We start from the raw sequence: 20,748 nt of genomic DNA, 5'->3' as shown, positions 1-20,748 counted from the left end.
ACTGAGCCAGGATCCTCTGGAGGTTTCTTCCTGTTAAGAGAGTTTTTCCTCTCCACTTTCGCTAAATGCATGCTTAGTATGATTGCTGTAAAGTCACTGACACTAGTGAGTGATTTGATGCAATTTGCTGGGTTCCTTATATAGGAAACATTTTTTCTGATTGGCTTAATGAACTGACCTGGATTTGGATGTTTATTATGTGAAGTGTCTTGAGATGACTCTTGTCGTGATTTGGCGCTATATAAATAAAATTGAATTGAATCTGGTCTTTGGAACTTCTAGAAGGTTCACGTGGGTGGACCAGAGGGCTCGGGTTGGAGCATAAGGCTTTAACAGTTCAGTAATATAGGGAGGAGCTTGAACATGTAGAGCCGAGTTATTGTCAGGATTCTAAAATGAACTCTAAAGTTAACGGATTACCAGCCAACACCTTCAGAAACACCCATAAAGGCTTAAGTTTGTTATATTGGGCTTATAGTTATGGAAACATTCTGAAATAGTTGAATATTGTTGCATATCCTTCTATTTGCAGGATTTCTTTTCTGTGTCTCTATCTCGTCAGGGCAGAAGTCTGTCCATCCTGGTTCCCGTTCTGCTGAAGTGCTGCAGGAACCGTGTTGAAGAAAATCTTCAGATTTTTTCGTGACAACTTTAATTGCTTGAACTGGACTTTACATAGTTTGGTTTTAAAGAGGTTCTGCTTGTTTTGGACTAAGTGTAATGCATCAAATCAGTTAAAAATAATTAATAACTCATTTAAATTAGTCCCACATTTTTATTAACTAATATTACACTGATGTTATCAATCAGTATTTACGCTCCTCTAGTCCTCTCTCACCCCTGCTTCAAATCAACAAGATCTTTTAGAGAAGCTCAACAGGTTTGGTTTGAAGCGTCAGAAACTGGTTTTAAATGTTCTTATGCAAGAGAGTGACCAAACGCAAAACACAAAAGAACACTAAAAAAAGAACAGGGTAACATGGCAGGAAGGAAACGGGAATAACCTGACTCGAACCAGCTGGAGGCAAAGTGAGAGAGCCACACAAAACAAGTCAGTACAGAAACCGCAGACCAGAAAATTCACCGAGACCTTAAATACCTGCAGGAATTCAATCTTATAAATACGCACGACAGAATTACGCAATGATGACAACTTCATCTATTGATCAACAATCTGTTCACTTATGAGTAAAATGGTTTAATATGACTTTCCTCAACCATCAAGGGTTTGTTTTATAGGAACTTGAATGTATTCTCACATAAACATTGTAAAGAGGGAGATTTGAACTAGACACGTAAAAGATGCACGTGTGGAAGTGTGATGGCCACTATTTTAAAACATCTCAGCAGAGGCGATCAACACAAAAACAGCTGATTGGCGTCCTCTAGTGTCTGCTGGACATTCTCACACTGTTGGTTTCCTTCAGTAGAAAAAAGATATGAATGAATTAAACAGTTTATTTGGAATCAGTTACGATCAGATGTGATTAGATCTCCAAGTTTAGCATTTTCAGATCTTTTTTTGTTTTCCTTCTGGTGAGTTTTTTTTTTACTTAACTTCTCCAGTCAGAACAAAACATCTAAAAATTCCTACGTTAATCCTTTTTTATAGGATTATGTGCGTAGAATGACTGAGACAAGAACATCAGCTCTAATGAAAGGAAGACCAGACAGACTTGATAATTCTTGATCATTTCCAGGCTATCCTACTCTTTATTTAATGCAAATTACAGTACCAGGGAACTATTCCTCGGGGCACGCAGAGGGGAGTATTTACAGAGGCGCACATTTAGCATACCTTCACAGAACAAAAACAAATGAAAACTAAATAAAAAGTTCAGTCACAAACAAAGGCATTCAAGTAGTACTGTTATACAGGATGTTTTTGTAATAGTTTTTTTTTAATATTTTTTTTCTTCTCTTTAATCCCAGGTAGGCCCAGTTAGCACATCTGTAAGCTAGTATATGATACTAGTATTTATACTTGCTTTGTTTTTTTTTTTTTGGGTAACTGTTCTAGTATTTTGATGAACTGGGTGTTAAAAGTTAGGTTAAAGTGGTCAAACCTTGTGGAGGGTAGCAATACGCTCATGAATGCTAAATTACAGCAAGCAGGAGATGGGGGGGTGGGGGCTATTTGACTCAACCCCTTCGGTGCTACTGAACCCCCTCCCACCAACAGAATTAGGAGGGGGGGGGGGGGCGCAAGCAAGAGAACAGAGAAAAAGGAGTTATTGCCTCTGAGGATGGCTCGGCACAACTACATCAACGTTTGGCTTTGGTAACAGAACCAACACTGTCAGTGACACAAAGTCTCTACTGTATTATATGTACAGTATACCAGCCCCCCCCCCCCCCCCCCCTCCTGCCACCACCCACCTCAGTCCATGTGGGTGTGGGGGATTAAACATCTACCAAAATCAACAGGTGTCTAGTGAATCTGCAGTAAGGAGAGCCATCCTTACCTCTAAAGCCTATAATACAACTGCTGTGTGATTGGGGTGGGGGGTGAGTAGCACGACATTCAACAGCACCAAAGGGAGAGTCACAACATTGGGTGAGGGTGGAGACAAGGCGAAGGTGTATGAAAGCAAAGGCACTCCAAACTATAGTTACACTATACATGACTAGTCCTTGTTACAATAATACAGCGGTCTTCTAATGAACTGTACAGGTAAAGATTGAACATATGGCTGGATAAAGCTGATCATCTTCTAACACACCCATAAACATCAGTTTTGCCCTGATTTTAATGTTTTCCTGCTTTCTTTCTTCCCCGTCTTTGTTTTTGCTCATAAACAGTACATGGGTCTGCGTATATATACATACGGTGAACACAACATGGAAAACGACTCAACGCAACATAAAAAAATTAACATACAAGACGTACGAGTTTTGGTGAGGAGCATTTAGGCTGTATGTACAAATTCAGTTTCTTTGTTTCTTTTTTAAATGTAGAGAAGATAATTCGTCAGCCTGTAGTGAGCGGCTCTATGTGCTGTAGGTGGAAAGGAGGGGAAAACAAACACGTGGCTAACATTTCCGTCGACATGAGACAGCCTGCGGTGCACCGAGGACCGCCGCCGGGGCTTCGAAAACAGCCCAGACAAGAAAAAAGCGATCATCTGGAAGTCTCCAGGAGGAGGTGGACTGGGGGACACGTTGCATCGTCACAGACGCGATATTAGACGGAGTCGAAGGCAAAAGGAGCAGAGCAGCACCCTACATCCATCTACACAGGAGGAGAGGGAGGTGGCTGCCGGAGGCCAGCAACTCCAGATACAAAATAAAAACTTAGTGAAGTCTGTCGTCTTTGGGCGGCAGCAAATATTGCCACGGCTCCACCAGATATGAGCTCACCGTAAATGATTTCTGAACCACTGTAGATAATATACATAGAATCTATATATACTTTTTATACATAAAGAAAAGTATTATATAAAGTGTGTATGCGTATTTGTACTGTATGTATAAATCATACAAGCACACAGGACCAGATACACATCACGCCCATCACACACCCTCCAAAACAAATAACATCTGCCCAGGAGTACAAAATAAAAATAAAATAAAAACAGAATAAAAGAGCTTAATGCCTAAAAACAACCCCGGGCAAAAAGAAAACAAATGTCCAAATAATTCTACCCCTCCTCCTCCCTCCTCGAGGCGGGACTGCTCCCTTCCACATAGGATCATCATGCATCCGTGTGTGTGTCTTGAGTGTGTGTTTACGCGTGCGGGAGCCTCATGCCTTGTTTGCAGAAGTAGTGGTGAGAGGACATGACAGTGCCCCCTCCCCTTATTGTACTCAGGTCATGCACTACAGAAGGAACCGAGGGAGACGGGGGAGAAGTGGGGGGATGCAGGGAAACGGTACAATATAAGGAGAGGACAGGTTGACGGGGACAGCGAAGGACTTTTCTACAGATTGTCCTCTTGTGGATGTCTAGCGTGGTGTATACGTGTGAAGTTTAGTACAGTCAGCAACACAGGCGGCCCACGCTTCGCTTTCAGGTGCCTTTAACGGAGGAGGGGAGGAGTTCGAACACCTGCTTATGGGTCAGGGGAGGGCTCAGGGATGCCTGTGTTTTTGGGGGTGGGAGGGGGATTGTTTAGCTGTTGAACCCAGGCTGCCTCAGCATAGCTGCGCCGCTGCCAGGGAGGAGAGCGAGGCAGGAGCAGAGCCGATCGGAGCTCACCCCCTGGTCAGGGCAATGAAGAGGCTGTGGGCTGGGGCTGTGGGCTGAGGCGGGGCCGGGAGTTCTGTGGGCTCAGGAGATGGAGTTGGAGGCGGAGGCGGTGGTGGTGCTGGGACCTCGCTCTGTGCTGCTGCCGTCTGTGAGCAGAAAGCAAAGTCAGTGATGCTGCTTTTAATGGAAACCAGAAAACTCAAAACCATCTGCTGATAATGAAGAGATTCTGAGTTTCACATTTATTATTTAAATCAAATTTCTTGTAAAAAATGTATTCAAACATGCAATGAACTGTTTAAAGAGTTTCAATAACGTACCATTTAAATCTGTTTAGAATAGAATAGTCATTGTTGAGGGTTGATGCCATAAATGTTTCCTTCAAGGTGGTGATTACAGAAGTTCTGCCCTCTTGAATTATAAAAAAAATAGTGTTTTGAAGAAGAAAGCTCTGCAGGTACCTGTGGTGGCAGACGCGTTGGTTGGAGTGGAGGCGGCGGCCTGGCTGCGGGCGTGGGCTGGGATGAGTATGGAGGCCAAAGAGGCATTACTGGATAGCTCTGAAAGATAATGAACATAAGTTATCAGGTCATGTTGTTACAAAGCCACCCTGGAGATAAACTCCCAGATGGCAACAAGACATTCTGAAAGCAAAATGTAAAGAAGCACAAACTAAAGAAAATACAGAGGATTTCAGCTGTTACTGTTCGTGTTTGTGGCGCGTACCCTGGGTGGTGAAGTTAAACAGCGAGGGTTTCTCTCTGCCGTTGGGAAGCTTGACATTGGGGTCACGCAGCTCGTCAAAGAAGGAGTGAGCACAAGCCTCTAGAGGGGTGAGGCGCGCTGTGGGCGTGTACTCTAGCAGGCGAGAGCACAAGGCGATGGCCTCTGGAGGTGTGCGAGGCCGGAAGACCTGAACGACAAATTACAGACACAAATCAACAAGATGACTGTTGCTCGACGAAAGGTATTTGAGGACAGCTAACACATTTGTCAACATGTAAAAGCCTAGAAACAAAGTTCATTTATTTTTTTCCAACACATTTGCAATAGTCTCTAGTAAAAACGAATGCCATGTTAGTTAATCTGTGTGATAAAAGCTCTGACACTCCTGTTTCAGGAGCTAGACGTTAGCCAGAGCAGATGACGGCAGGATTTGGTGTCTCTCTTACTGATACCTGCACATCTCACCTGACTGGCTAACAGCAACGCGACTCTACCACCTCCTTCATTTCCTCTGCAATGGTGATGTTTTATCTCCACAAATAACACAAGTCAGGAGGAGTTCTGTCAAGTTGTGAAGTTGCTAATGCTAATGGTTAGCTTCTACTAGCCAAAATATGCTCTACTCTCTCCTGGACGCTAAAACAACAACAGCCTTCTCCGTCAGGAGCCAAGATGGGTGAGTCTATAATTGCTAATTTTCAGTGTGACGTGGATCTGATTGGCTTTTCTAACCTAAGCATTTCTCCATCTATTTTCTATTCCCGACTAATGCAGGAAATAGGGGTAGAAGACTATTCTAACGTTTAACCTGCATGATAAACTCAGTGTGACCGATCTAACTCAAAAATAACAAGTAAAAAATGGTTTGTGAGTACATTTCTGTGGGGAAAAGGCTTTGGCGCTCCTGTTTCAGGAGCTAGAAGTGAGCCACGTTGAACTTGAGCTTCAGACGGCAGGACTTGGGAGTCTCATTTGCTGATTTTCTGACATCTTGCTTCTAATTGGCTAACAGCAACAAGACTACCACCTCCTCCATTTGCTCTGCAACATTGATGATTTATCTCCATAAATAAAACACGCCTGAAGGAGTTCTAATGTGGTGGAGCTGCTAATGCTAACTGTTAGCTTCTACAAGCAGAGAGGCACTCTGCTGTTTCCTGGACGCTAAATCAGCAACAGCCTTTCCAGTCAGGAGCCAAGATGGGCGAGTCCATGAATGCCAATTTGACATTATGATGTGCTAAGGTCACTGGCTTTTCTAATCCGAGTGTTGTCCCGTCTATTTTCGATCAGAAGTTGATGCAGGAAATAGAGGTGAACTTGGCTTTTAAGCAGATTAGCAGGATAGTACTGCCTAGACACGGATCACAGATTTCTGTGAATTTTTTTTTTCCCACTGAGTCTAAAAAGTCAAAGCGAAGCTTTTTAAACAACATTGATTGATTCAATCTGGATGAAGATGATGATGATGATGAAGCAAAGACAGCAACAGTGAAATGAATCATGAGAGGAACTATAAAGTAAAAGTGCTCTTGTACCTGTTGACTCACCTTAGTCCAAGGATGTGCCTTAATCTGGGGGAATTTGAACTCAGTGTAGTTGGGGTTCATCTCGCGTATTTGCTCTCGGGTCGGGGTTCCGAGAACCTGAGAAAACAGGAACAACCAACAATCTCGACAAGCTGTTTGCAAAACTACAATAACTCACAAAAGGGAAAAGAGGTCAGGTTACCTTAATTATTTCAACCAATTGATCCACACCACTGTCGCCAGGGAAGATTGGTTGTCCTAGCAACAGCTCTGCCAGCACGCAGCCAGCTGACCACACATCTGCAGGAGCAGGCAGGTCAAAAACAAGTCAGACACCAGAAACAGAAGAACAGACACACATTCCCACTGGAGGGGGGAGCCTACCTATGCTGGAGGTGTAGTCAGTGGCCCCAAAGATGAGTTCAGGGGCCCGATAGTAGCGGGAGCAGATGTAGGACACGTTAGGTTCTCCACGGACCAGCTGCTTCGCACTGCACACAGAGATCAAAACATTTATTATATGATGGCAAAAATGCTGATCAGGATTTTTGTGACTGAAATAGAGATCCGAATTATTTAACGCAATCTTTAATTAGAGTTGATAGAAATTTATTGAACATTAACTGGCTTTTAAACGTAGTTGTTTTTAAGATTCCAGACCTTTTTTCTATTTTTTATAATAGAGCCAAATTTGCCCCACAGGAGTCAAATAAACATGCTGTAGGGGAGCGTGTACAGTAGCGCGATGCAACAGATAGATGAACTTTTATTATGCATCAGTGTGAGAAATCAGAGGTGTGGCATGAGAGCGCGTGAAGACAGTCAAATGCATTTGTCTTATGCTTAATGCGTGAGTTAGCAGCCCTGACTGTATTGATCCACCATGGGTATAGTTTGCTGTATCTTGAATTTATTTAGCTTATAAAAGAACTGGCTTTGTGAATGTGTAAGATCAATAGAGAATGATTTCCAGGGTTCCCCCCAGCGATTTAGCCAGGCCAAGCGTCCATCCCCACCCCCGCAGTCACGGACGACGCACTGTAGCGAAACGAGTCCATGAATATTAAGTGACAGTGTGACATAGATCTGCCAGGCTTTTCAAATCCTAGAGTTTCACCTTCTATTTTCTACCAGAAGCTAAAGCAGGAGACCTTTTTCATGTTCAGCCTGTATGAAAAACTCAAGAGTGAACGATTAAAATCAAAAATATTAATTAAAAAATTGTCCGGTTTGCACACCTGTAACTGCAGTAGAGACATCAGAAATAAACAAAATGCTTTAATCATCTCAACAAACAGCAGGGTCTCTTTTCTACTGTGTTCATAAATCAGCGTCTCACCTGCCAAAGTCGCAGAGCTTCAGTACAGCCGTCTCTGGATCAAGCAGCAGATTCTGGGGTTTGATGTCCCGATGGCAGATTCCAAATGAGTGGATGTAAGCCAGACTCCTGAACAGCTGGTACATGTACAACTACACAGGCGAGAACACACCAAAGTGGGTTAGAAAATGTTCTAAACAACAGGAATATTCTCACACTCAGATTAAATCGGATTATATTAACAGTAAATAATGGTTAGAAAAACAAATAGTCATAAAAAGAACAAAAATTTAGAGGTTCGGTCACATTTTATACTTACAAACTCTAACTTAAATACCAACAGTTACTGTAATAGTTTTCTTTAATAGTTTGGGCATGGAACACACACACACACACACTTAAATACCTTGACATAAATCATGGGCAGTGTCTGTTTGGCTCGGCTGTAGTGTCTGGCCATTCTGTAGACCGTCTCAGGGACATAGTCCAGAACCAGATTTAGATACACTTCATCTTTCTGTTAAGGATAAGAAAGAAACAAGATAACAGGTTAAAAATGAGTGACAGGAAACAAATCATATCTATAACTGGCAAAACATTAAGATCCAAACAAACAAATGAAAGTCATGCTCGTTTAAGCTGCCTGTTAAAGGTTAAATATGGAACACAAACACCAAAGCGACACCTAGTATGTGGAGGTTGTAGTTGCAGCAATAGTACAATGTTTCCAGCCGTCGGGATTCAAGGTTCGTGAAATTTTTTATTTGGGCCCATCTGTTGTAGGCTTCACCTAAACTCACTCTGGTTTTAGATCTTTTATGGTCGCTCAACTTCTGAGAAGGTTAACGACATCTTCTGGGCCCAGAAGCAGCTGCTTGACTTACTGAGTCCACCATTTTCCACAGAGCCAGCCTCACTGTGCGGAGCGGGCTGTTGGCAACCCACAATGGTGCCCTCTATTGGCTGGTAGATGTAAACATAAACCCAGTATTGTGCTGTTAACATAAATATTTGATATATTATTTAAAATAAAATATAGCTTTTAAAGGAAATACTGTTGTATTGTACTGTACTGCACACCTTTAAATGCCCCACAGAGGTATTAATTTAAAAAAATGAACTGTTCCATTTTCAACCTTTACAGTCTCATTGTCAGCTGGTGGTGTCTCTGTGAGCTGTGACGCCTGTTGTTCTGATAAAGGAACTGTTTTCAACATGATGTAACTGATTTTCACATCCTAAATAGGAATCCATAGCATCTCCCCCCGAGAGCCGGAAGCACACAGCTGTGCGTCACAACAGACAGACAATGATATCATTTCCTTGTTTCGTGGCTGACTGAGGCCAGTGACGAGGGGTGGGGTTCTACTCTGGAGCCCACTGACCCGAGTAGAGGCGGAGGGTTCTCCACCCAATTATTCTAGGACTTCCTTTTTGCTCTGAGTCCAACCAGAGCGAGCCAGGTCTTTAATAAACAGCTAGAGCTAATAAATCTAAATTACAAATCAAATGAGACAGCATGAAATACAGCAGTTTGGAAATTTTAGAAGGTGCATTGAATTCACACTCCTTCCTCCGACCCACACTCCGCCTGGTTCCCTGCAGATCAGCAGTGCTCAGTGAGCTAAGACTATGAGAAACCAAGAGCCAGACCGCTCTAGAACAATTCTGTCAGCTCAGCGTGCAGATCGCTGATACTGATCACCATCTCCACTTAAACAACTGAGAAAACAGACAAGGTGAGTGATGCTGCACAATGCTTCTGCAGGGAAAACCTTTGTCCTCGCCATTCGCTAGACGTGTGAGAGCAAACCTGCTGAGGAATGATTTCCTGATGCTGAATAGAAATACCTCAACACCACAAATTATAACATATGGATTTGTTCAGGAGGTGGGGGCTGCTGTCCTCTTGTGGAGGCAGAAGGATTTTGCTACTTAACTCAACAGTAACTTTACATAAATATCTGCACAGACTATATTTTGGAATATGCAGAGCTACTTAAAAGCAGAACACATTGCTGGCTGCCGCACAATTATAAAGGTTAAAAATAAAAAAATCACTTCTTCCTTTTTACATTCAAACTAGTGTTAGCACTGTAGCACAGCTAGCTGCAATGGAATAAAAAATGTTGTGAAATCATTTCTGATCTGTTTATTGCATTTTGACATGTGGCAACCGTTTGCACTATTTATGTTATCGTGTTGTTAAGAACATTACTTTATCACTGACAAATTGTTTGACATGATTGTCTAACAAAATGCAATAATCTGCCAGTGGTCATGGTGCAAGTGAGTCTGTTCAAGATAAAAGCAACACCTGATGGTGGCATAAAAACCAGTTACTTTGAACTGGTTGTTGATTAGTACTAAATATTTATATAGCTGAACAAGAAAAGCAGTCACTCCTGGTGCCAGAAACCACACGTCTCAATCCAGAGTCCAAGGACTTGTTGCTATTGTCTCTAACAGACACTTCCACACACCCCAGACATTCTCAGTCTATTCTCCGTCCGGTCACAGTGGTGTTGGTGGCAAAAAAGGAGACTGAATCAATATTAGGTAGGTGGTGAAAGTGTTAAAAGAATCAATTGTTGAGTGTGTGAAGACTAGACACTAGTCTTCACACCAGAAGCAGCTTCTGAAACTACCTGTAGGCACGGATTTATTCAAATCTTATTAGATTCACTTTCACCCTCAACACACTTGTGTGTGTGCAGCCATTACTCCTTCACAGTCATAGAAAAAATCTCATTGATAACATTTATGACAGACTGAGCCTTTTCTGCCTCCAACTAACCCCATGGAGGTTATTTTTAGCCTAGCAACAGTGGTGACTCACTTCCTGCCTTACTACAAAGCCACTTCCTTGGCTTGTTCCCAGAGGTTTAGCAAGGCGGGGATCTGATTGGCTACTTGTTCACTCCCCGCTGAATAATAAGGGTCTAATTTTGTGAGGAAAAAAATGCCTTTCACCCACCTGAACAACTGGCTAAGCTCCCTATCAACAACAATCACCCGCTACATTGTGCTAAAGACTCGACAGTTCATATTAGCAAGTGTGTTTGTGCTTCCTGGCACATTGTAGGCCTTAATACTGCTAAAGCATAAGGAAATGCACACCAGTATGAGTTAATGAGGGGAATCAGGAGGACGGGCAGAGGGTCGAATGAGTGAGTCCTTATTTTAATGTACTGCTTCCAACATGGCTAAGAAAAGATCTCTAAACAGATGTATGGTATGTCTTGCATTCCCATTAATTTGTCTCTCATAGTGTGTTGGCAAATCCTGTGGCAGCTCTGCCAGCTCACTAGGCCTTAGTCATTACCCAGAGGCAGTTTAGTGTTAAACCACACTCTGTCCATTAACATCTGCGTGCACGTCCAAAATGCATTTCCCACATTCAGGATTCGAGACAAAATGCTGCCAAGGCCTCCAGAAAGCTGCACTGAGATAATCACCACTGTATTAACGCACACGAGGATCCAAGGGTAAAAGCGAGCTGAGCAGCCCTGTGGCTCCTTGAGCTGGGAACGGTACAGAATCTTAAACTAGATATTAGTAAGTAAGTAAGTAAGGAAATTTTATTTATATAGCACTTATCACGGACATAGAATCACAAAATGCTTCACATAGATCAAAACAAAATAAAACAAAGTCATAAAATCAAAATGCTCTCAAAACAGAATCAGATTAACATCAGAAAAAATAAAGTCATAAAATTATAAATTTTCATAAAAAGATGAAAGACTTAAATTTTGAGTTAAAAATGAGAAAATAAAAAGGTTTAGGTAAAAGCAGCTTTAAATAAAAGGGTCTTTAGCTGTTTTTTTTTACGTGTCCAGACTGTCAATGCTGCATATGGATAAAGAAAGATCATTCCAGAGTCGGGGTGCAACAGTCTGGAAGGAGCGATCACCTTAACTTTTGTATCTGGTCTTTGGAACTTCTAGAAGGTTCTGGTGTGTGGACCTGAGGGCTCGGGTTGGAGCAGAAGGTTTTAACAGTTCAGTAATATAGGGAGGAGCTTGACCATGTAGAGCCCTGAAAGTTCTAGTCAGGATTCTAAAATGAACTCTAAAGTTAACGGGTAACCAGTGCAGAGACGTTAGAATAGGAGTGATGTGTGCTCTTCTGCTTGCTCCAGTTAGGATCTTCGCTGCAGAGTTCTGGACCAACTGAAGGTGGTTAAGGGCTTTTTTGTTAAAATGTGAAAAGTGTGTTACTACAATTACCCACAATTCTTAGTTCGGTCTAGTTGGGAACGGTTAGTTAACAAAGATCTTTTGTTTGGAGGGAGAACAGACCTGAAGTGACGTCAGTCACAGTCAAACATGTTTGGATTTCTAGAGTTGAATTTATTTGTTGGTGACACATTGTGAAAAGCATCCAAGAGAGTATTTCCTAAATATTTCAAATTGTTTGCAAAGGTTCTTAATTTCCCTGGGTGTGTTGCAGAGCCTCGCCTTTGTGTTGCTGGATATTTTAAAACCATTCTGAATAACTTGCAAGACAAATTTCCTCTAAAAACAGAGTTAAAGGTATAGTGGAGGATCTAGTTCTTGCGGGTGAATCATCTGAACCATTTGTCCACATAACTGTCAATCATTCTGGTGAAGCTTTCCCGCAAGGCCGTCGTTGAACGTGATCATTTCTGGGTTCGTTTTCACTTCCTGCGCATACGCATTCTGTTTATGTGTAGGGCGATAAGTCTTCATTCCTCGCCATTCTCACCAGGTTCTGTTGAAAATAGCTGAAAGTCGCAAGAGAAAAAGTTTCTTTGACGTCTATGATAAGAAGAGAATGACCTCCAAATAGAGAAATTAAAAGAGTTTTTTTAGGAGACTCTTTAACGTTGGACTGCGCTGAAAGTGAAGTTTGGGCTCCCCACAGACGCCTCTGTAGTCGGCTTTCTTCTCGACAGCTAAGCTAAAGTTCAGCATGCTATTTGGAGAAATTCATTTCAGATTACTGCTAGAGGAAGTGCTGCGAGGCCGGTAGCTACTTGTAACCAGAGCGTGCACGAGGATAACTGGGCGCATTTTTTCAAAACATGGAGAGGGCAGTTATTCCGGAAATTCAGAAACATCCTCCGCCATACCTGTAAGAGCTCTCACAAGTGTCTCAAATCCACCTAGTTTCAAAGAGTTCACAGAACTGAAAGACATTTGTGGGAAGGGTTGTGTTAGAACACATTTAATCTAGACAAACGGAAATAATATGCAGATGACTCTAGGTTTATCAGAGGTGGACATGGGGTCCAACTGGTGAGCCACTTTGTTGCATGTGTTCGGAACAATCATCTCAGCTTAAAAGTGTACAAAACTGTTTAAGTGACTGAGGATTGTAGGAGAAGAGAGGATGCTTTGGAGCAGACAGAACTAACTGTTTCTACAACGAAGAACACTTAAGTGCTTCTGGGCACACGCTTCTATAGACCTGCTGCAACAGACTGCTACACAGCTACAACCAATCATAATGACTCTTTAAAAATAATGAGTTACAACATCCAATTACTGTTAGTGGATTATTAAGGAACTTTTGAGTTTGAACTGAATTTGAAATAGCAAAAAATATAAAAATTTAAAAATATTGTATAAGTATCAATTCAGTATGATTACGAGTGAAAATTGACTGCTTTCTTACACTTTTGTGTCTCATTGAGCCGCAGCCACTCACGGCTCAATAAGACACCGATTTCATCAATAACTCAGCTAATGTGAATCTAATAAACTAGTTTGTTTTTACTGAGAGAATAAAAAATTGTTAATCAAATCTGGGTAGCGGAGGGTGCCTCTAAACCAGCCTGATTTCTTGCTGAACCTTCAAATTCTGAAGAGGTAAAAGTCACGCCACTATTTGCTCACCTGCCAACGCTGTTTGGAATAGGGGCTTTCTTTTTGAAACTGCGCTGCATTATACAAAAGGTTAAAGGGTAAAAGCAAAAGCACACAGAGTGCCTCGGGCCCTCCACATGTCACCTATTGCATAAGACTACCTGTGCACATGAAGGCAGCTGCTGCAGCTCCTGTCTGCCTCAGCAGGAATTCTCACTGAACCTCCTCTCATTCCTCGTCATGTCTTCTCATTACTGACTATCTAGTGCGTTGTGCTGACATCACCTTTCGCCTACTTCCCCAGCCCGCCCTTCTTTTACCCCCTTCCCTTTCAGGCTCTCTGGGTGGTAAATCCCCATACCAACAACATGGTGCCAGTCTCCATAATTAGCTGAGTGATACGGCGGGGGTAAACGAGAACACATAAGGCAAACCGACACGAAGGGATTTAAAAGGTTGTAAAGATGAAAGCAATTTGAGATGAATATTGAAAATACTCCCCTAAAAACTGAATTAATATAAAGTTGGCACCATGTTGGGCTATTTGTGAATCCATACAACCTCTGCATGTGTGTCAGTATACCAAGAACTGGCTGTTATTCCCAGAGGCCACTGGGCACATGGTGTGAGGTGATGGGAGGGAAAGGGGTGGAGCCTGAACCAGTGTAAATCTATTATTAACCTTCTCAAAGTCCCCCAGCCATTTTTCAGCCTGCTTTCCTCTCACCAATCCTCACCACTAACTCACACCCCTACTAATTCTCATCGGCTTTCCTTGGCTGGAGTAGGTGAGGAGCATTCCTGACTGCAGCGTCATGGGTATAGTCCCGACAGCATGTGTGCCAAGTCTGTCTATATCTGACACGCAGACCTCTGCACGCCTGTTCATCAGCTAACTGAATGACACAGTGCAGCCTCATAGTCTCCAAGTGACTTACAAAGGTTGGGAATAAAAAGTACGATAAAGCAAGTTGCTTTCCTGATTCAACGTAGATTGTGTTGTATTCATTTATCAAGCAGGTCACGTGGCAGACTTCTAGTCAGACAGGAGGATGCTGACAAGCACAGGCCGTTCAAAATGTGGATGACAAAGAAGAGTTAAGCAGTGTTAGTTTATGACTCACCTTGTCTCCGCTGGAATAGAAAAAGTAGCGCAGGCGGACTATGTTGCAATGGTCCAACTTCCTCATGATCTGCAGCTCACGGTTCTGAGGGAATAAAACAGATGCAGTTCTTTAAGCATCAGACATGTTCTTTATCTTCGTAAGCTTTCAAATGAACAAGAGCCAGAATCAGCCATGGCTCTTTTCAGGAGGATTTGCATGAAGGGAAAGTCGTCACCTTTACAGGATTCAACAAGTGGAACTACAAAGAATAGTTATATATATATATATATATATATATTTTTTTCCCCACTGCTCTGCTGAAGAACAGTGAATCCGGGGGGTGGGGGGGGGGGGGTGGGGGGTTTGAAAAGTGGACTGAATACGAAGCGTTAGGCAAAGCTTTGAAAGCTCCATTATAGCTCACATTTTGCACAGTTTCTATTTTCCTTCCCTCCCTCCTGCCTTTAAACACAGGTTTTTGTGGCGACTTGATCTAAAGTGCTTGAGTAACCTTTAGAAAGTAGGAACTCCAGTGTGGAAAAACAAATGGAGAACAGTCAAGGTGCCGAGAAAATAAGATAACAGCACGTTGAGTACTGGATCAAACTCAGAATCCAACTGCTTGAATAATAAAAATACATCTTTTGATCGGGATGTCCCGATACAACATTTTCACTCCCGATGCGATACCGATATTTCAGCCTTCGGTATCGACCGATACCAATATCAGTCCGATACAATATCAGCACAATTCATGTATACTTTTACCTATTTCATTTAGGGCTGAAACGATTCCTCAAGTACCTCGAATAATTTGAGTAACAAAAAGCCTCAAGTCAAATTCTCTGCCTCGAGGCTTTGTTTAATTCATGTTTAATTAATTCATGGCTTTGCAATTGCCCAGGGTCATGTTTCACCCGGACTGAAATAAGTGACACACATACACACTGCATTGAATGCACACGCGAGTAGCGAATGTAACCCCGGTGGAGTGCGAAAAAAGGAAAAGAAAATGTCAACGGTGTGGGACTAGGGCTGCAACAAACGATTATTTGGATAATCGATGAATCGGATGGGGTCTCGACACGATTAATCGATTAATTGGATTACGTGGGGAAATTTTTAAAAACTGCTAGGGAAATGTTATTTCTCTCCTTCCTTCACTTTATTTAACACAACATTATTAGAAAACAGTTCAATAGCAGAAAAACAACATGCCATCACCTAAATTGTCTTATAAGGTGTATAGACAGAGACCCTAAGCTACACCTATCTGTGACCTAAAATGCTTGGTCCAATTAAACAGCTTAAGGGCAATTCTCATCTGTTTTGTTTGATCTCATCTGTAGACATTTATTATAACTGGGGATGTCAAACAACTAATTTTTTAATGTAATTAAACATAGGCTGTGAATTAATCAAAATTGATCACTATTTCCAAAAATGACTGAAAAAATAAGTTGTCACACACTCCATGGAAACTTTCAGAGAATCCACAAATAGTGGCTTTCAAATGGTTTTGTTACTTTCTGCAAGTTTAGAAAAAAAGCAGATGAGACAGCATGTCTGATAATTTAGTTTTTCATCTGATAATATTAGAACATGTCAGTAATGTCTGAGGGGCTTTTATAAACACTGTATAACTAACACTACTGGAGAGGGTATGAATTACACAGAGGCTTCTGGGGAGCCCAGTTGGGGGGGGGGGGGGGGGGGGCATTTTGCCTTGGCCCCCAAAATGTCTTGAAACGGCCCTGGGTGTGTGACTGAGTGTTTAAGGTGACCTGAATAGTATCAAATTTATAAATATTACATGTGTGTAACTTATTGTTTTATAGGTATAAACGTGTAGTGGAGCTAAATCTACCTACATTTTACTTTTCAACACTTTGTTTTGTTTTGTTGTTTTTATTTAACTATTTTCCTGTCCTGTCTGTCTCTCATCTTCCTGCATCTCCTCTTAATTCGCCAGAAAAACTGCTGCCTGGATTCTTACTTTTTCACCTCATCAGTTACTTCTGAGCAGATCAAAGGGATCTCCTGACCGCAAAGCGGAGAGCGCGTTTTCGATGCTGCGTCAGGTGAAATCACCGCAGCACAGGTGATGAGCTCCGCAGTAGCGCGCTTCAGGCACAAATAAGACAAAAAATAGAGAACATGTGCAGACATGAACGATCGTGTGCTAATTATAGTTTTTTGGTTGCGCCACTTTGAGAATGGACCGTGCGCTGGACGCAGCAGCCTGGAGAGCTGCACAACAACGCGCTGTGCCGCTCTCTGCTCAAAAGAGTCCAAAAATGATAAAATATAGAAAACTTTTTTCCGGCTCCCCGGATGTGTAGGATATACAGTTCCCCCATAATTCGATCCCTGCTCCTGGATGAAAAGCCGGACATTTTCATCAATACAAGAACCCGCAGTCCGGACGCGCCGGACAGAGAGTGAAAAGTGGACATGTCCGGGGAAAACGGAATGTACGGTCACCATAGTCCTCATAAAGCGGGAAATTATAGATACAGTATTTTGCTCGTGCCCTGGGCCCTTTAGAGTTCGTGGGCCCTGGGCAATTGCCCAGTTAATCCGGCCTTGGGCGGAACCGGTTCGCAGCAGAAGGGGGTGAGCTTTTGGAAGAGTTGTGCGACACAACGAATCGATGACGCAATTCGTTGCCAACGCTTTTAGTAATCGATTTTCATCGAATTTATCGATTCGTTGTTGCAGCCCTATGTGGGACCATTATTCACGTCGTAAAGCGGGAAACGTAGTCCAGTGTAAATACTGTAAAATGGATTCAGCCTACCACAACACCACATCCTCGATGCTGCAGCACCTGACCAGGAAACATCCACATGTAAATGTCACTTCTGCAAGCGGACTCGGAGGTCCGCTACATATTCTGCGGACACAGTGCGACTTTTTTGTTTGTAGCACTCAGTTTCAGCTCACATTGTGCGTCTGGTAGCAACACATCGGACCTAAAATGTGCTAAAAATAGCCGTTTTTACAACACGTTGGACTTTTATTGTGTTGTTATTGATGTCCGTTGTCCCTCGGGATTGCTGCAGGACACAGGTACTTATGAGTGGCGGAGGAAAACGAAAGAAAGGAAATAAATGTTTTGTGATCAGTATAATTTGACATAACCACGGCAAACATGCTTTCTTGACAATCCTTATTATTGTGTGAAAAAAAGTGTAGAAATTAAAATGTATGTGTGTTAATAGGGAAATAGCAGGCAAGCCATGTTTGCGCATGCGCCGTGAGCGGTTCTTGTGCCGTTTGGGCCGCAGCCGCTTGCAGCGGTACTTCCAACAGTTATCCTCCTAGTATTTGTCTGGCTTGCCGGGCTAGCAGATTCTTGCGCGAGGGGAAAATCGGCTCAGGTTGTGTACTTATTTTTTGCACAGGCATTTGTTTACTGTGAAGTAAAGTTGAAGTGCTGAAGTTTTGAAAACTAATTTTGAATAAAACTTGAACAATAACTGGCAATTGCTTGCTCATTTTAAGAGGTCTTTCATATTTTATAACATGCTATTTGATATAATGGTTTACAAACACAAAAGAGTAATTTATTAGAGTACTCGATTATAAAAATATTCGATAGCTGCAGCCCTAATTTCATTATGTGGAATGTATGAAAGGCTTGATCAAGTGATATTACTCGGACAACAAAAGCCAGCAACAGTATGAAAAAATATATGTTTTTTATAAACCGTTGGTTGCATAAATGTGAACCCTAAACATAATGTATAACAAAATAATAAATAAAAAAATGAAGAATAAATATTGAAAATAATATTTCATTACATAAATTTACAAAGATTTCTTTTTAAAGTGCAAAATACTAATTCAAGGTCACCTCGGTTATTTTTACTGTCAGCCAAAGGTAAGAACAGCTGAGGGCAGGGACATTAAAAAAACAATATTGTTCACTGACCAACTGCTACAAGGTGAGTTTCAATTTCACACACTGCCAAAATCCTCATGCAGTATTTTGTGATGCTGCTTCAAATGCATGATAAGGTTTGACATATTAAACTTACCCGGTTCTGTTCCACCACGGGAAACTTGTGCATGACAAGTGTTGCACTGAGCCACACTGCTTTTTTTGGACTTTATCTAAAAATCCTGCCGAACGTCCAACATTGCTCTTGTTCCTTGCTACTTTGCTTGCACACACTGTTCTGATAAGGTGGACTTCGCATGCTGGATCTGGGCGCTGCTGGATAAAATTGCTGAAATGGAATTTAAAGCGGAGCCAACTCCTCATATCAGACTTTTTATGCCGTCCGATATAATCCAATACAGTTTTTTGGGCTGATATCGGACCATATTCTGATATCAATATTGGAACAAAACATCCCCATCTTTTGATGTAAAAGTTTTGTTAACCAACTTCTTGCAGGAACGTGCTTTATTATATTTTTTATTTGGTGTTTTAATAATGATTTTGTGGGAGTTTTAATTAAAACTGAGTAAGTGCTACAAGCAAATTACAAGCTTTTAAATGCATGCCTTAAACCAAACTAATAAAAACAGAAATGAGGACTGGATGTGTGACTAATGTAATGTAGGTAAGGAGCATGCTGCCTGCAAGGGTGAAATATGCTGCCATGTTTCTCTCTGAGAAGACTTTAACATGTGCTGTTCCCTTTTTCCCCTCCATCCATTAGACAAGGCTTCATTGTGTCAGCATCAACAGCACAGCATCTTATAGCTCAGTAGCCTGGTATAGATAACACACTCATTCACTTACAGGCTGATATAAGATGTTTCCACAGCCCCCTCCACCCGGTCTGCCTATTCACACTCTGACACAACACACACACACACACACACACACACACGCACGCGCACACGCGCGCACACACACACACACACACACACACACACACACACACACACACACACACACACACACACACACCAAAGGGTGACAGGCTGCACACAGGTCACAGAGCAGAAGTCTGACCATCAGGCACTGCAGGCAACGCCCTCCAGTGCAACTTCTTGCTCTGGAGGGCGTGTCTTTGTGTGTGTGAGATGTGCGAGGGAAATGGTAGCATATGGAGGAGCAGCAGACAGGCTGTTGAGAAAAACCAGCTCCTGTTATACTGCAGTCCTTCCTGCTGACCTGTCATCCGCCAGTGTCTCCGCAGGGCAGACAGCAGAGACAGAAAAACCACATACAGCTCCAAGAAGTTTGAGCATACCACCTACACACACACACACACACACACACACACACACACACACACACACACACACACACACACACACACACACACACACACACACACACACACACCCCGTATAGCTGCTGTACAAAAAAAAAAAAAAAAGCTTGGGGATTTTCCTAAATGGAAGAATTGGACTTCTTTTAACGTTCAACAAAGAGCAACGGGTAAATACACTTGTGCATAAATGCACACATTCATTATTTTTGAACCACCTTTAGGTGATGATAGCAATAATCACTAGTATCATACCTGCAGCAGACCGCTGTCACAGTGACCTCAGGCTGGGTGCATCTCCATTTGTACCTTCTGCCCAGCACAACATGGCTGTATTTTAGTGTGAATAACAATGGCTGTCTCACCAGATAACTGATGCAAAGGTGAAAAATAAAGCTTTCGATTAGACGCGAGTTGCGTTGTTTCAGAAGGAAGAAAGTTGAACTTTTGAGTTCTCCATTAAGGATTTTTCCTAGTTTCCTAAGCTGATCGTTCTGTCTACTGCAGGTAAGACACTGACTACTGCTTTTCTACTGAAACCACTTCAAAACCACAACTATTTTTAGGTTAATATGGGTAATAAATATTTTTTCCACTACCATTTGTTATAAATTATGACTTTTAGAACTACTTGTCAGTCACATAGAGACTTCCATTGTTATTCACACTAAAATACAGCCATGTTGTGCTGGGCAGAAGGTACAAATGGAGATGCACCCAGCCTGAGGTCACTGTGACAGGGGTCTGCTGCAGGTATGATACTAGGTGCTATCATCACCTAAAGGTGGTTCAAAAATAATGAACGTGTGCA

General features: G+C 42.1%; 1 protein-coding gene across 2 annotated transcripts in view; it reads right to left on the bottom strand.

Moving 5' to 3' along the window:
* Positions 1 to 2,351: 2,351 nt before the first annotated feature.
* Positions 2,352 to 20,748, bottom strand: part of gsk3ba (glycogen synthase kinase 3 beta, genome duplicate a) — a 36,936-nt gene continuing 18,539 nt past the window's right edge. Inside the window, exons 3-11 of one of the 2 annotated variants that reach the window (XM_015966280.3) lie at positions 14,722 to 14,805; positions 8,170 to 8,280; positions 7,785 to 7,915; positions 6,830 to 6,936; positions 6,648 to 6,745; positions 6,455 to 6,562; positions 4,917 to 5,103; positions 4,652 to 4,750; positions 2,352 to 4,336 (exon numbers count right to left, since the gene is read on the bottom strand). In XM_015966280.3, coding sequence (XP_015821766.1) covers positions 4,272 to 4,336; positions 4,652 to 4,750; positions 4,917 to 5,103; positions 6,455 to 6,562; positions 6,648 to 6,745; positions 6,830 to 6,936; positions 7,785 to 7,915; positions 8,170 to 8,280; positions 14,722 to 14,805 — 990 coding nt within the window. In that variant the 3' untranslated portion in view covers positions 2,352 to 4,271. The remainder of the gene's footprint in view (positions 4,337 to 4,651; positions 4,751 to 4,916; positions 5,104 to 6,454; positions 6,563 to 6,647; positions 6,746 to 6,829; positions 6,937 to 7,784; positions 7,916 to 8,169; positions 8,281 to 14,721; positions 14,806 to 20,748) is intronic. The other variant, XM_015966281.3, reaches the window with a different exon arrangement.

This window comes from Nothobranchius furzeri, chromosome 14, assembly GCF_043380555.1.
Source record: "Nothobranchius furzeri strain GRZ-AD chromosome 14, NfurGRZ-RIMD1, whole genome shotgun sequence".
NCBI lineage: Eukaryota > Metazoa > Chordata > Actinopteri > Cyprinodontiformes > Nothobranchiidae > Nothobranchius > Nothobranchius furzeri.
This window is presented reverse-complemented; position numbering and strand designations above follow the sequence as displayed.